Source organism: Bufo bufo, chromosome 4, assembly GCF_905171765.1.
Source record: "Bufo bufo chromosome 4, aBufBuf1.1, whole genome shotgun sequence".
Lineage (NCBI taxonomy): Eukaryota > Metazoa > Chordata > Amphibia > Anura > Bufonidae > Bufo > Bufo bufo.
In genome coordinates, this window is record NC_053392.1 from 381,581,579 (window position 1) to 381,596,876 (window position 15,298).

The following is a 15,298-nucleotide window of genomic DNA, read 5'->3' on the forward strand; positions in this document are numbered from 1 at the left end:
AAGCATGAATTGCGGTCATATTGGTCAACGCACCCGATTCATCACATGCCCATGTTCTCTGCTGCTATGTCCAGGGCACGATTTGAGGCCATCCTCCGTTTCCTGCATTTTAGCGACAACACCACCTCCCGTCCCAGAGGCCACCCAGCTTTTGACCGGCTCCACAAAATTCGGCCCCTCATAGACCATTTCAACCAGAAATTTGCAGATTTGTATACCCCCGAGCAAAACATCTGCGTAGACGAGTCCCTAATACATTTTACCGGGCGCCTTGGCTTCAAACAGTACATCCCAAGCAAGCGTGCCCGGTATGGGGTCAAATTGTATAAGCTCTGTGAAAGGGCCACAGGCTATACCCACAAATTTCGGATCTATGAGGGAAAAGATCAGACCCTGGAGCCGGTCGGTTGCCCTGACTACCTGGGGAGCAGTGGGAAGACAGTCTGGGACTTGGTGTCACCCTTATTCGGCAAGGGGTACCATCTTTATGTGGACAATTTTTACACAAGTGTGGCCCTCTTTAGGCATTTGTTTCTAGAACGGATTTGCGCCTGTGGCACCGCGCGAACTAGTCGCGTGGGCTTCCCCCAACGGCTTGTAACCACCCGTCTTGCAAGGGGGGAGAGGGCTGCCTTGTGTAACGAAGAACTGCTCGCGGTGAAATGGAGAGACAAGCGTGACGTTTACATGCTCTCCTCCATTCACGCAGACACGACAATCCAAATTGAGCGAGCAACCCGTGTCATTGAAAAGCCCCTCTGTGTCCACGACTATAATGCGCTCATGGGAGGGGTGGACTTCAATGACCAGATGTTGTCTCCGTATTTAGTTTCCCGCAGAACCAGACGCTGGTATAAGAAGGTGTCTGTATATTTAATTCAATTGGCGCTGTATAATAGTTTTGTTCTCTACAGTAAGGCTGGGAGAACACGATCTTTCCTCAAATTCCAGGAAGAGATCATCGAGAACCTCCTTTACCCAGGAGGTTCCGTGGCCCCATCCACCAGTGTAGTTAGCCGTCTACACGAGCGACATTTCCCCAGTGTCGTTCCTGGTACCTCAACCCAACCGTCACCCCGAAAAAGATGTCGTGTCTGTAGCAGGAGTGGAATAAGGCGTGACACCCGCTATTTCTGTCCTGACTGTCCTGACCACCCTGCCCTATGCTTTGGTGAGTGTTTCCGGAAGTACCACACACAGGTACACCTAGCATAGGGATTGCATCTCACAGGACAGGCACACAGGGCTATTAGGGCCCTTTTCCTCTCAGCTGCTGCAAACCTCTCCTTTCACCTGGGATAAAGTGCATAACGTACTTCGCCACATCTTTGGGCGATTTGCGCTTTGCACATTGTCCCATGGAGAAGGAGAGGTTTGTTCTATAAAGGTAAAAAAAAACTAAACAAAAAAAAAATTACCGGTAAGTAAAAAAGTTAAAAAAAAGTTAAAAAAAGTTAATATGTTCTGTTCTAAAGTTAATAAAGTTATTGCTTTGCGGCCTGGTTTTTTCTTTTTTTTTTTTTTTTTTTTTTTTACCTTCCAGGTGGACCAACCGATCGACCAGCTGCAGCACTGATGTGCATTCGGACAGAAGCATTGCGCTGCTGTCAGATTACACGCAAGTCGGTGTATGCGGCGCTGCAAGACGAGATTTCTCCTCTGCAGTAAAAGATATGTTTGCCGAGGCATATGAGCTGAGGAGGTGGCGGTGTTCATATACTTTGGCAAACACTTTGTATATATAAAAAAAAAAATCCTGGCAATGATTTATTCATCCACATCGATTGATGTGAATGGAGAAATCTGGTTTGCCAGGGCATACGAGCTGAAGTGGGTATGGATGTTGGGCGGAGCTCCTATGTCCTGGCAGACGCCTTTCCCCTCCTTTTTCTTTTTTTGGCAGAGATTTTTTCATCCACATTGATCGATGCGAATGAAGAAATCTGTGCCGTTCATTTTTTTCTTTCAGCCCAGAGGCTGAACGGAAAAAAAAAATCTCATTACCCGTATGCTCAATATAAGGAGAATAGCAGAAACTCCTAATGCTGGGCATACATGTAATGATTGCGGAGACCCTCAAATGCCAGGGCAGTACAAACACCCCACAAATAACACCATTTTGGAAAGAAGACACCCCAAGGTATTCGCTGAGGGGCATATTGAGTCCATGAAAGATTTAAATTTTTGTCCCAAGTTAGCGGAAAGGGAGACTTTGTGAGAACAAAATCAAAAAAATCAATTTCCGCTAACTTGTGCCAAAATTTTTTTTTTTCAATGAACTCGCCATGCCCCTCATTGAATACCTTGGGGTGTCTTCTTTCCAAAATGGGGTCACATGTGGGGTATTTATACTGCCCTGGCATTTTAGGGGCCAAAGCGTGAGAAGAAGTCTGGTATCCAAATGTCTAAAAATGCCCTCCTAAAAGGAATTTGGGCCCCTTTGCCCACCTAGGCTGCAAAAAAGTTTCACACATCTGGTATCTCTGTATTCAGGAGAAGTTGAGGAATGTGTTTTGGGGTGTCTTTTTACATATACCCATGCTGGGTGAGATAAATATCTTGGTCAAATGCCAACTTTGTATAAAAAAATGGGAAAAGTTGTCTTTTGCCAAGATATTTCTCTCACCCAGCATGGGTATATGTAAAATGACACCACAAAACACATTCCCCACCTTCTCCTGAGTACGGAGATACCAGATGTGTGACACTTTTTTGCAGCCTAGGTGGGCAAAGGGGCCCACATTCCAAAGAACACCTTTCGGATTTCACAGGTCATTTACCTACTTACCACACATTAGGGCCCCTGGAAAATGCCAGGGCAGTATAACTACCCCACAAGTGACCCCATTTTGGAAAGAAGACACCCCAAGGTATTCCGTGAGGGGCATGGCAAGTTCCTGGAATTTTTTATTTTTTGTCACAAGTTAGTGGAAAATGATGATTTTTTTTTATTTTTTTTTCATACAAAGTCTCATATTCCACTAACTTGTGACAAAAAATAAAAACTTCCATGAACTCACTATGCCCATCAGCGAAAACCTTGGGGTCTCTTCTTTCCAAAATGGGGTCACTTGTGGGGTAGTTATACTGCCCTGGCATTCTAGGGGCCCAAATGTGTGGTAAGGAGTTTGAAATCAAATTCTCTAAAAAATGACCTGTGAAATCCGAAAGGTGCTCTTTGGAATATGGGCCCCTTTGCCCACCTAGGCTGCAAAAAAGTGTCACACATCTGGTATCTCCGTACTCAGGAGAAGGTGGGGAATGTGTTTTGGGGTGTCATTTTACATATACCCATGCTGGGTGAGAGAAATATCTTGGCAAAAGACAACTTTTCCCATTTTTTTATACAAAGTTGGCATTTGACCAAGATATTTATCTCACCCAGCATGGGTATATGTAAAAAGACACCCCAAAACACATTCCTCAACTTCTCCTGAGTACGGAGATACCAGATGTGTGACACTTTTTTGCAGCCTAGGTGGGCAAAGGGGACCACATTCCAAAGAGCACCTTTCGGATTTCACAGGTCATTTTTTACTGAATTTGATTTCAAACTCCTTACCACACATTTGGGCCCCTAGAATGCCAGGGCAGTATAACTACCCCACAAGTGACCCCATTTTGGAAAGAAGAGACCCCAAGGTATTCGCTGATGGGCATAGTGAGTTCATGGAAGTTTTTATTTTTTGTCACAAGTTAGTGGAATATGAGACTTTGTATGAAAAAAAAAAAAATCATAATTTTCCACTAACTTGTGACAAAAAATAAAAAATTCTAGGAACTCGCCATGCCCCTCACGGAATACCTTGGGGTGTCTTCTTTCCAAAATGGGGTCACTTGTGGGGTAGTTATACTGCCTTGGCATTCTAGGGGCCCAAATGTGTGGTAAGGAGTTCGAAATCAAATTCTGTAAAAAATGACCTGTGAAATCCGAAAGGTGCTCTTTGGAATATGGGCCCCTTTGCCCACCTAGGCTGCAAAAAAGTGTCACACATCTGGTATCTCTGTATTCAGGAGAAGTTGAGGAATGTGTTTTGGGGTGTCTTTTTACATATACCCATGCTGGGTGAGATAAATATCTTGGTCAAATGCCAACTTTGAATAAAAAAATGGGAAAAGTTGTCTTTTGCCAAGATATTTCTCTCCCCCAGCATGGGTATATATAAAATGACACCCCAAAACACATTCCCCACCTTCTCCTGAGTACGGAGATACCAGATGTGTGACACTTTTTTGCAGCCTAGGTGGGCAAAGGGGCCCATATTCCAAAGAGCACCTTTCGGATTTCACAGGTCATTTTTTACAGAATTTGATTTCAAACTCCTTACCACACATTTGGGCCCCTAGAATGCCAGGGCAGTATAACTACCCCACAAGTGACCCCATTTTGGAAAGAAGAGACCCCAAGGTATTCGCTGATGGGCATAGTGAGTTCATAGAACTTTTTATTTTTTGTCACAAGTTAGTGGAATATGAGACTGTGTAAGAAAAAAAAAAAAAAATCATCATTTTCCGCTAACTTGTGACAAAAAATAAAAAGTTCTATGAACTCACTATGCCCATCAGCGAATACCTTAGGGTGTGTACTTTCCGAAATGGGGTCATTTGTGGGGTGTTTGTACTGTCTGGGCATTGTAGAACCTCAGGAAACATGACAGGTGCTCAGAAAGTCAGAGCTGCTTCAAAAAGCGGAAATTCACATTTTTGTACCATAGTTTGTAAACGCTATAACTTTTACCCAAACCATTTTTTTTTTTACCCAAACATTTTTTTTTTTATCAAAGACATGTAGAACAATAAATTTAGAGCAAAATTTATATATGGATGTCGTTTTTTTTTGCAAAATTTTACAACTGAAAGTGAAAAATGTCATTTTTTTGCAAAAAAAACGTTAAATTTCGATTAATAACAAAAAAAGTAAAAATGTCAGCAGCAAAGAAATACCACCAAATGAAAGCTCTATTAGTGAGAAGAAAAGGAGGTAAAATTCATTTGGGTGGTAAGTTGCATGACCGAGCAATAAACGGTGAAAGTAGTGTAGGTCAGAAGTGTAAAAAGTGGCCTGGTCTTTCAGGGTGTTTAAGCACTGGGGGCTGAGGTGGTTAAATCAAAAAAATCAGATTTAAATCAAAAAAATCAAATTTATTTGATTTTTTTTTAAAAATCATAGATTTTTATCCACCCTGATTTTCTTGCATTTTAATACTGAAAACAAAAACTTATTATTTTATTTTTCATTTCTTTTCAAAAAATTCATTTTTTATTTCTATTCTGACCCCATAACCTTTTTATAGTTATGTCTAAAAAAGCTATGTGATTTTGCTAAATATTTATAAAAAAAAATTTAAGGGGTAAAGGGATGAAAAAATGGCCAAAGCAACCATTTTTCTCCCATTATGCTGTGGGATGTTTTTTAAAATATTTTATTAATATAGGCATTTTTGCACACAGCGATGCCCAAATTTTTTATTTGTTATTATTTAAATATTTTTTTAAACTTTTTTTAGGGCCCAAATGGACCCCAACAAGCAATCATCAGATTGCAATTTGTAAAGAGAAATGGAATTTTCTCCATTGTCCTATACAGAAATTGCTATATTACATTTCAGTGCTGCCATCTGCTGGCCTGAATTGTAATATGCAAGTATTGAGCCTAGAAGCCTAGTACAAGCTCTGGCTCACTACTTACATGAAACACCTTCCCCGATCTCTGCCTGGGGGAAGTGGTCCTGCTTGGGAAGTGTGCGCTTCCGAGTTTTAGGCCTCTCAGATGCCGTGGTCACATTTGAGCATGGTATTTTAAGGGTTAAATGTCCCCGATTGGCATTACCGCTGATTGCAGACATTAGCTGCAGGAGTCTGCTGTGTGAAACAGTAGTCACCTGGTTGCTATGGCGCGGCACTATCTTTAAAGACTTGACACTCGGCAGATGTGAGGAAGGGGTTACATGGTTTATGTATTAGAGGCTGGGGTTGAAGCAAGTTGTTCTTTTTATAGCAGATCGATGTAATGCAGTTGAAACCAGAAGTTTACATACACTATATAAAAAGACACATATGCATGTTTTTCTATCTTTATGGGCAAAGCTGAAAAGGCAGGTGCGAGCAAGGTGACCAACAAACATGGCTCAGTTACACCAGTTTTGTCAGGAGGAATGTGCCCAAATTCCGACCAACTATTGTGAAAAGCTTGTGGAAGGATATATAAATCGCTTGACCCAAGTCATACAGTTTAAGGGCAATGGTACCAAATATTAATAAAATGTATGTAAACTTTTGACATTGCAGAAAGTAATAAAAATGCCTTAAAACATTCTCTCTCTCATTATTGTGGCATTTGGCAAATAATAATAATTATGGTAATACTAATTGACCAAAAACAGAAAAGCTTTATTCTGATTTCATATCAGATATTGAGAAAAACATGCATATGTGTCTTTTTTATAAAGTGTATGTAAACTTCTGGTTTCAACTGTATTTTGATCACGTCAAGAAAAGGTATTTGTGGACAATGCAGGAGATGCTGGGATTGAATCACCTGTATGAATGAACGTAATAGGATCAGTACTGTAAATAGTAACTGGCGGTGAGAATGGAATGGCAGAGATTTCCATAGACCAATCTGGTTCTGTTCCCTGAATTTGGCTTGCGTTAAAAAGATGTTTAATAAAGTAAATAATTCTGATGACAATGCACTTCCGTGCTCATTTACATCATTAGCGATATGCACTCGCCAAGCAAATGTTCCCCTATGACTTGTCTGTTTGCACAACCTGGCTTGATTCTCGTGTTCTCACTAAAGTGAATCTGTGAGAAACATGTAATTGCTGCTTCTTGGGAAAACACGAGATAAGCTACGAGGTAAAGTGGTGTAAGGAGAGCAAGTCATAAAAGTGCACAGTACAGTTTTTCTCTTTTTAAATTTTAACTTTTATACAAACGATGAACCGCCAAAAATAACAGGACCAGATATGCAATTTAACAATAACACACCTGGCCCATTCATGGTATCATTTCTTTTGCAGGGTCAGTTGGCTCATTTCTAGAGCATTTATTTAAGGTAATAGACTATTCATACAAATCTCCTGGCTTATAATTAATTGTAATCAAAAGATTGTAAATCATTGGACTGTGGTACCTCTGAGTTGCTTGGAAACCCTCTGCATCTTTCAGACAAGCGGTGGAATATGCAGGAACAAGTAAGTATTCATCTCAGAGTTACCCAGTCGAACACACATTCTAACAGAAAAAATGAAGGGGGGTCATTTATTAAGACCGGCGATTTAGATGCCGGTCTTAAAAACCCCTTGCGCTGATGGTGGTTCCTCCGAAGTTATAAAGACCGCCAGTCTAAATGTAAGCCAGCTTCCATGCTGGCTTACAATTAGACCATTTTGCGTCCCTTCCCCGGCAATGCCGCACCTAATTTTTTAGACCTGGCGTGTGCTGGGAAAAGTCGCAGATTGCGGCGCAAATAACCTTTTCATAGCAATCTGTGCCAGAAATATGCCTAATATAGGAGTATTTTTGCATAGTAAATGATCCCTTAAGTTCACAAAATTTAGCACACATATTAAAACTACCAGTTTAACACTGCTTAGAAGGCACTAGCCCAAAAAAAGAATTAGTTTGTGCCTTTTGTAATATTAACGTTCCCATGTAGTAACCAATCACTGCTTCTGGATTTAAATTGGGAATACAGTGTGGAGTATATAGTAATGGAGTAGCAGAACATGTTATAGGGTTCACTCAAACTCAGCTCTTAGGGACAATATCTAGGTTTTCAGCACAATTATGCACACCTACCTATCCTCTCTTTTTAGGAATAGGGGTTATATGGAGAGCAAATCCTGCTCCGTACACATAACTATCCCTGCACAGAAACATTGCACAGTACATTGCAACCAGTCCTAATTCTCATCCTAGGCATTTATACACAAACATTCTCACATATGTGCATCATCAGTAAGGAAAAAGGAGGTTACAGTTGCAAGAAAAATTATGTGAACCCTTTGGAATGATATGGATTTCACCACAAATTGGTCATAAAATGTGATTTTGATCTTCATCTAAGTCACAACAATAGACAATCACAGTCTGCTTAAACTAATAACACACAAAGAATTAAATGTTACCATGTTTTTATTGAACACACCATGTAAACATTCACAGTGCAGGTGGAAAAAGTATGTGAACCCTTGGATTTAATAACTGGTTGAACCTCCTTTGGCAGCAATAACTTCAACCAAACATTTCCTGTAGTTGCAGATCAGACGTGCACAACGGTCAGGAGTAATTCTTGACCATTCCTCTTTACAGAACTGTTTCAGTTCAGCAATATTCTTGGGATGTCTGGTGTGAATCACTTTCTTGAGGTCATGCCACAGCATTTCAATCGGGTTGAGGTCAGGATTCTGACTGGGCCACTCCAGAAGGCGTATTTTCTTCTGTTTAAGCCATTCTGTTGTTTATTTACTTCTATGCTTTGAGTCGTTGTCCTGGTGCAACACTCATCTTCTGTTGAGCTTCAGCTGGTGGACAGATAGGCTTAAGTTCTCCTGCAAAATGTCTTGATAAACTTGGGAATTCATTTTTCCTTCGATGATAGCAATCCGTCCAGGCCCTGACGCAGCAAAGCAGCCCCAAACCATGATGCCCCCACCACCATACTTCACAGTTGGGATGAGGTTTTGATGTTGGTGTGCTGGGCCTCTTTTTCTCCACACATAGTGTTGTGTGTTTCCTCCAAACAACTCAACTTTGGTTCCATCTGTCTACAGAATATTTTGCCAGTACTGCTGTGGAACATCCAGGGGCTCTTGTGCAAACTGTAAACGTGCAGCAATGTTTTTTTTTGACAGCAGTGGCTTCCTCTGTGGTATCATCCCATGAAATCCATTCTTGTTTAGTGTTTTACGTGTTGTAGATTCGCTAACAGGGCATATGCCAGAGACTTTTGTAAGTTTTTAGCTGACACTCTAGGATTCTTCTTCACCTCATTGAGCAGTCTGCGCTGTGCTCTTGCAGTCATCTTTACAGGACGGCCACTCCTAGGGAGAGTAGCAGCAGTGCTGAACTTTCTCCATTTATAGACAATTTGTCTTACCGTGGATTGATGAACAGCAAGGCTTTTGGAGATACTTTTATAGCCCATTCCAGCTTTATGCAAGTCAACAATTCTTAATCGTAGGTCTTCTGAGAGCTCTTTTGTGCGAGGCATCATTCACATCAGGCAATGCTTCTTGTGAAAAGCAAACCCAGAACTGGTGTGTGTTTTTTATAGGGCAGGGCAGCTGTAACTAACACCTCCAATCTCATCTCATTGATTGGACTCCAGTTGGCTGACACCTCACTCCAATTAGCTCTTGGAGATGTCATTAGTCTAGGGGTTCACATACTTTTTCCACCTGCACTGCGAATGTTTACATGGTGTGTTCAATAAAAACAATGTAACATTTAATTCTTTGTGTGTTATTAGTTTAAGCAGACTGTGATTGTCTATTGTTGTGACTTAGATGAAGATTAGATCACATTTTATGACCAATTTGTGCAGAAATCCATATCATTCCAAAGGGTTCACATAGTTTTTCTTGCAACTGTATCTCATGTGCTAGGTATTGGTCTGGTCAAACGCTGCCGGAATACCCACAGCACTGATTAAGCTGAGCAATAAACGGTAATCCACATCCCTCACTATCGGCATGGCAACTTTGGATAATGGTGCCGGAACACTGCCCTGCCCACTGGTGGAGCCCAGATGAAGAGGAGGTGCTAGTGGTCTCATAAGGCATTCTCTAATAACATTGATTGGCTCAGGGTTGCTGGGCATTACTGTTAACAGGCCCACAGATGGAATCAGGATGGAACAGGCCTTGCACAGTGATGGCCAGTTCGCAGTGTTCGCCGACGAACACATGTGATCTGCCATCTGTCACCGGGAGCAGGCAGTTCCGAGAACAACCCGATAAAGGCTGTTCTCGGAACTGCCTGCTCCCGGTGACCGCATGTGTTTCAGAGCGGCTTGCGGCGCAGGCACAGGTAAGGACTTACCTCTGCATCGCCGGGCTTGGGAATAAAGATGGCAGTTCGCATGTGTTCGTCGGCGAACACTGCGAACTGGCCATCACTTGCCATGCAGAAGTTTTAGCATGGCAATGACCAGAATAGCCCCACTCATCACAGCAGCTGATGACCAAAGCGTAGAGAAAAGCATAGGAGGTTGCCATGCGTATCCATAGGCGGTTCATATTAGACAAAACCCATCTAAAGGCGGGCATCAGAGAGTAAAAACATGACCTTCCTGCAAATTATCAAGATAAAAGTACAGAACATAAATCTATATGTAGAGTAAACTGCAAATAGAAAGGAGGTGTGTAAATAGGTAGAAGAAGGGATATGAGAAGGATAGGGATATAAATTATACGTATGCAAATTGGACTAATCCTAAACATGTTAGGTGCAGTGGGTAGAGTTTAACTGTTACCAATATTTAATGGGAATATAAAGAATAATAAAGAAAATATATATATTGTACAGGGCCAAAATGAATTATCCATCTTGCCTGCTGTTGGAGAATCTACCGATCAAAATCGCTCCCACGTATTGGTGAGGTGACCAACTCGATCCCTTGAAATCTGAGGCATGAAAAATCACCCGTTTGAGAATCACAAGCATGTCAAGATACAGGTGTATCTTTTTCAAGGTTAATATAACTGGCATAGTGTCTCACCCATCATCTAAATTCCTGATTGGTTTTAACCCACAAATTGGACACCGCATTAGTAGGTATACAGATAAATTATCCCCCTGGAATGGCAGTTGATGAAATACCTCATATGAAAGGTCTGTTGGGTAGCAGAGCTGGTAAAGGATTTACTAACCCAAATAAAACTGCAGTCTACAGTACATCTATAAATGCCCCTGATGCCTCGGGATAACAACGTTTCATACCATTTCACTGGGGAAATGCCTGTGTCCCAGTCAGTTCCTCAAGTTTTGATATCTCATATAGATAATTGATGGTTGTCCTCCTGCCATCTCACCAATATCACGATCTGCTCTAAGAATATCCCAATAACCTAAAAGGGGGATGGAGGGAGGGATGAGGGGTTAAAAAACAAAAGGGAAATTCAGGATAAGATGAGATGAATTTATTATTGTATTCCTATTTTACTGTTTTGTTACATTGAAATGGAAGACTGTTGATCTCTATCTTTTGGAAAATAAAACATATTTATAATAAAAAAAATTAAAAAAAAGAATATCCCAATAACCTTCCCCCAAGATTCTCCTTACCTCAGGATAGGCTGAGTCAAAATTTACAATACGGACCTCATCACCCTCTATGGAATCTTAGGTGTCAACATTTTTTTTTTGGTGTTTGTAAGGCATGTTGATGCGCGTCCTTTAAAATCTGTTGAGGATATCCTCTCCTGAGGCATCTTTTCTGCAGATCCGGTGCTGCCACAAAGTAATCAGAGAAGAGGAATTTCTTCTGGACTTAAGGTATTGTGCTTTTGGAATGCCAGACTTCAGAGCTCTAGGATGTCAACTATCTCATCTCAACAAATTGTTAGTTGAGATTGGATACTAAAAAATTTTGGTGGTAATTTGTGTCCACGGTAAAATTGATATCCAGAAATGTGCTATTGGTAGCCTGGATGTCATAGATAAAAAAAAAACTAACCCCAAGATATTCTTATTGAGAGCAGAAACAAAGTTGGTAAAGTGATCTTTTGTGCCCTTCCACAAGATGAAGATATCATCAATACATCTCAGCAACATAAGACTAGATGACATTCAACATTCTGTATCCATGCTGAAGACCATTGTGTCTTTCCACCAAGCCCTAGTAGAGGTTCAGATAGATGGGTGCACATGAGCTGTCCATTGCAACCCTCTGAGCTGGAGGTAGAACTTTTGGTCAAACATGAAAAAAATTGTAAGGTAGTACAATTTGAAGTAAATCAATGACCAAGCCATTATGGTCATGGTAGTGACACCCTCTGGTCCATAATATTTGTATTGCTTCACATGCAGGTTCATGTAGAATGGAGCTGTAAAGCCCTTCCGCATCGAGACTGGCAAGAAAGGGTCTCTGATGCACCAATAATACCGCTGAGTATCCCTTACATAGGAAGGAAGACACAGAACGAAAAGAATGAATGAATATGCCCACATTTTATGTTATGCTATTTATGCCAGAAACTATTGCGTGTCACTTATGGACTTTAGGAAAGCTGTAAAATGTCTGGGAAAATATCGGTAGCATGAAGTTATATTCATGCTGATCAATAAACCCAACATCAAGTGCTCACTGCAATCAATGTGTTAATTCTCTAGAGTAGACAATAGGATACGATAGCACATGGCTTTAGATTGATCTCGGCCAAGGACAACAATATCCCCCCGCCCCCTCATTCCACAGGGGGAGTTCCCTTACTTATGGGAGGATATTTCTTGGATGGAACTTGTAATTGTTATCAGGGATGAGCGGATTGACTTTGGCTGCTTCATCCGACGTCAATTCACATAAAACTTTGTTGAAATACTGTATGGAGCGGAAGTTATTACTTCATGAAGTCTCACGAGGCTTCCTGTAATAACTTTGTGAATTAATTATTACTGTAAAAAACCTTTTACCGAACTCGGGTTTACAGTATGCAGTGCATGCCAGGGATCCATAGGAACACAGTGTAATCCCCATAGACTCAAATGCTAATGCATTGGAGTCTATCAGAAAAGCAATCTGACTGCTTGCTATAGTTCCTTAGGGAAACTATTAAAAAGTGTAAAAATAAATAGAAAATGTAAAATTCTAATCTCCTCCCTTTCCCCAAAATTTAAATAAAAATACATAAAATATTAACATCATGGGCATCACCGCGTGTGAAAACGCCCATAATCTTAAACTATCATGAGCAGCTTAATGGTTAGCATTGGTGCCTTGCAGCGCTGTGGTCCTAGGTTTGAATCCGACGAAGGACAACATCTGCATGGAGTTTGTATGTTCTCCCCGTGTTTGCGTCGGTTTCCTCCCACACTCCAAAGAAATACATACCTTAGATTGTGAGCCCCATTGGGGACAGTTGGATGCTAATGTCTGTAAAGCGCTGCGGAATATAGTAGCGCTATATAAGTGCATACTGTATAATAAATAAAGTCACCCCAAACAGCAGAAAAAGTCAAAATGGCATATCAGAATATGGCAATGCAAAGGAAATTATTTTTTTCCTAAATTAAAAATAAAAAAATTTCTTCCACTAATAAAATGCAAGAAAAACTATACATATGTTGTATTGTTGTAATCTTACTGAGCCGGAGAATGTAAGTAACAGTCAGTTTTACCGCATAGTAAAAGTAAAAAAAAAAAAATTAAAACTGGTGGAATCATTCCACCTCATTTGTATAAAAAAAAAATTCTGCTTCCCACCACATTTTATGCAACCGTAAACGGTACCATTAGAAAGTGCATCTTGTGACGCAAAAACAAGCCCTCATACATCTATGTGAATGAAAAAATAACAAATTTATGGCTTTGGGAGGGCTGGGAGTAAAGAAAACAAAGATACGGAAAATCACCCAGTCTTGAAAGGGTTCATTGACCTCTCTATTGCACATTTTGGAACAGGAATGGACCTTCCTCAAACTGTGTGTGGTGTTGTGGTGACAGGTCCTCTTAAAGTCTTCTTGAAGTAGCAATTATGATTTTTAGGCTGCTGTTTTTGGATGTCTACTCGTGTTTTCGAATCAGAGGATCTTAAAAAGAATCTGTCATTTCTCCTGACATGTCCTCATGCACTAACAATTCTAGAGCATATTTTCACATATGTTGTGCCAAACCACTATTATTCCAATTTTATGAATGATTTGCCAGCAGTCTGTAATACAGGTCTAGCTGGATGTGTTACCAGTTGAGGGTGTTTCTCTGCTCAGTCTGACACAGCGCTAATTGAATGGTGCAGGGGCACATCCCCAACGGGTAACACCCAATTGCACCTTTACTGCTGACTTCTAGCAATTCATTCATAAACTTCTAGCAAGAATAATAGAGGAATAGCACAATACAGAGTTATGAAAAAATGCTCCAGAACTGTTATTTCATGGAGAATTCAAATAGTTACATTAAGAGCATTGTACATCTAACATGGTACATCTTCTTCTAGAGTGGGTTAAGAGATAACAGGTATTTTCCATTGCAGATTTTTATGTGATGTGTAACATTGCACTATTGCTGTGGATTTGCCCTTGTTACCTTTGGCCCTTTAGTAATTGTCATAAATTTTAGGTGTGGAATTTGCACCAAACATTTTCCAGTAGCTTAGTGCCTATAGGCATTATTTTCCTGCAAGTTTTATTTTATTTTATACAAATTAAATTTCTCTATTACTCCCAGTAGGTCTTCTTCATCTACATGCATTTGAAAAGTGAACTTATATTGCCCGTGTGCTTTCTCAACAGGTTATGGGACTTTGCCAAACCATCACCACTGCTTGAAACTGTGGAGCATCATACAGAGTTTACTTGTGGCCTTGACTTCAGCATTCTTGTCCCAGGACAGGTATAGACATTTATTAATCCTCAAGGTTTCTCTGTATTTGTATGCGTATCCATTTGTACACAAGTAAGAAATGTGAATGTCTAGAATAAATACAGAATGCAGAGTGATGAAAGCAACATTTTCATTGTTTAACCATTTCCAGACCATACCAGTTTTTACCTTCCTGACCAATCCTAATTTTACTAATTGGAGGTGTCACTTTATGTAGTAATAACTTTGGAATGTTATTACTTATCCAAGTGATTCTGAAACTGTTTTTGTGACACATCGTTCTTCATGTTAGTGGGAAATTTGGCTTGATACTATATTTTTCGCTCATTAAGATGGACTTTTTTCCCCCCAAAAGTAGGGGGAAAATGTCAGTGCGTCTTATAGGGCGAATACTATTGAGTGTTTCCGTTATGGAAATGCTTGTAAGTACAGTTGGACCAGGGAGCAATTAATACAGTGCTCCCTGTGCTGACTCTGTACTCACTACTCCCGGGTCTTCATCTGCCGGCTGGCACACGCTGTGCTGTGACCTACGCACAGCATGAGGCCATAGGCACAAATGTTGCTTTTGCCTCAAATGTTTCATTTTTACAAGGAGTAACCGAAGAAAAAGCACCCCATAATTTGCTACCTATTTTCTTTCCTGAATAAGACAACACCTTGTATGTGATCTTAATCTGCTGTTTAGACAGATTGCAGGGCTCAGAAGGGAAGGAGCACCATTTGGCTTGTAGAGGGCAGATTTTG

General features: G+C 40.6%; 1 protein-coding gene across 1 annotated transcript in view; it reads left to right on the forward strand.

Annotated features, from left to right (window-relative positions):
- Window positions 1–15,298, forward strand: part of PEX7 (peroxisomal biogenesis factor 7) — a 294,431-nt gene that overhangs the window by 225,328 nt on the left and 53,805 nt on the right. Inside the window, exon 9 of the mRNA XM_040429202.1 lies at window positions 14,461–14,560. Within this exon, the coding sequence (XP_040285136.1) occupies window positions 14,461–14,560 (100 nt within the window). The remainder of the gene's footprint in view (window positions 1–14,460; window positions 14,561–15,298) is intronic.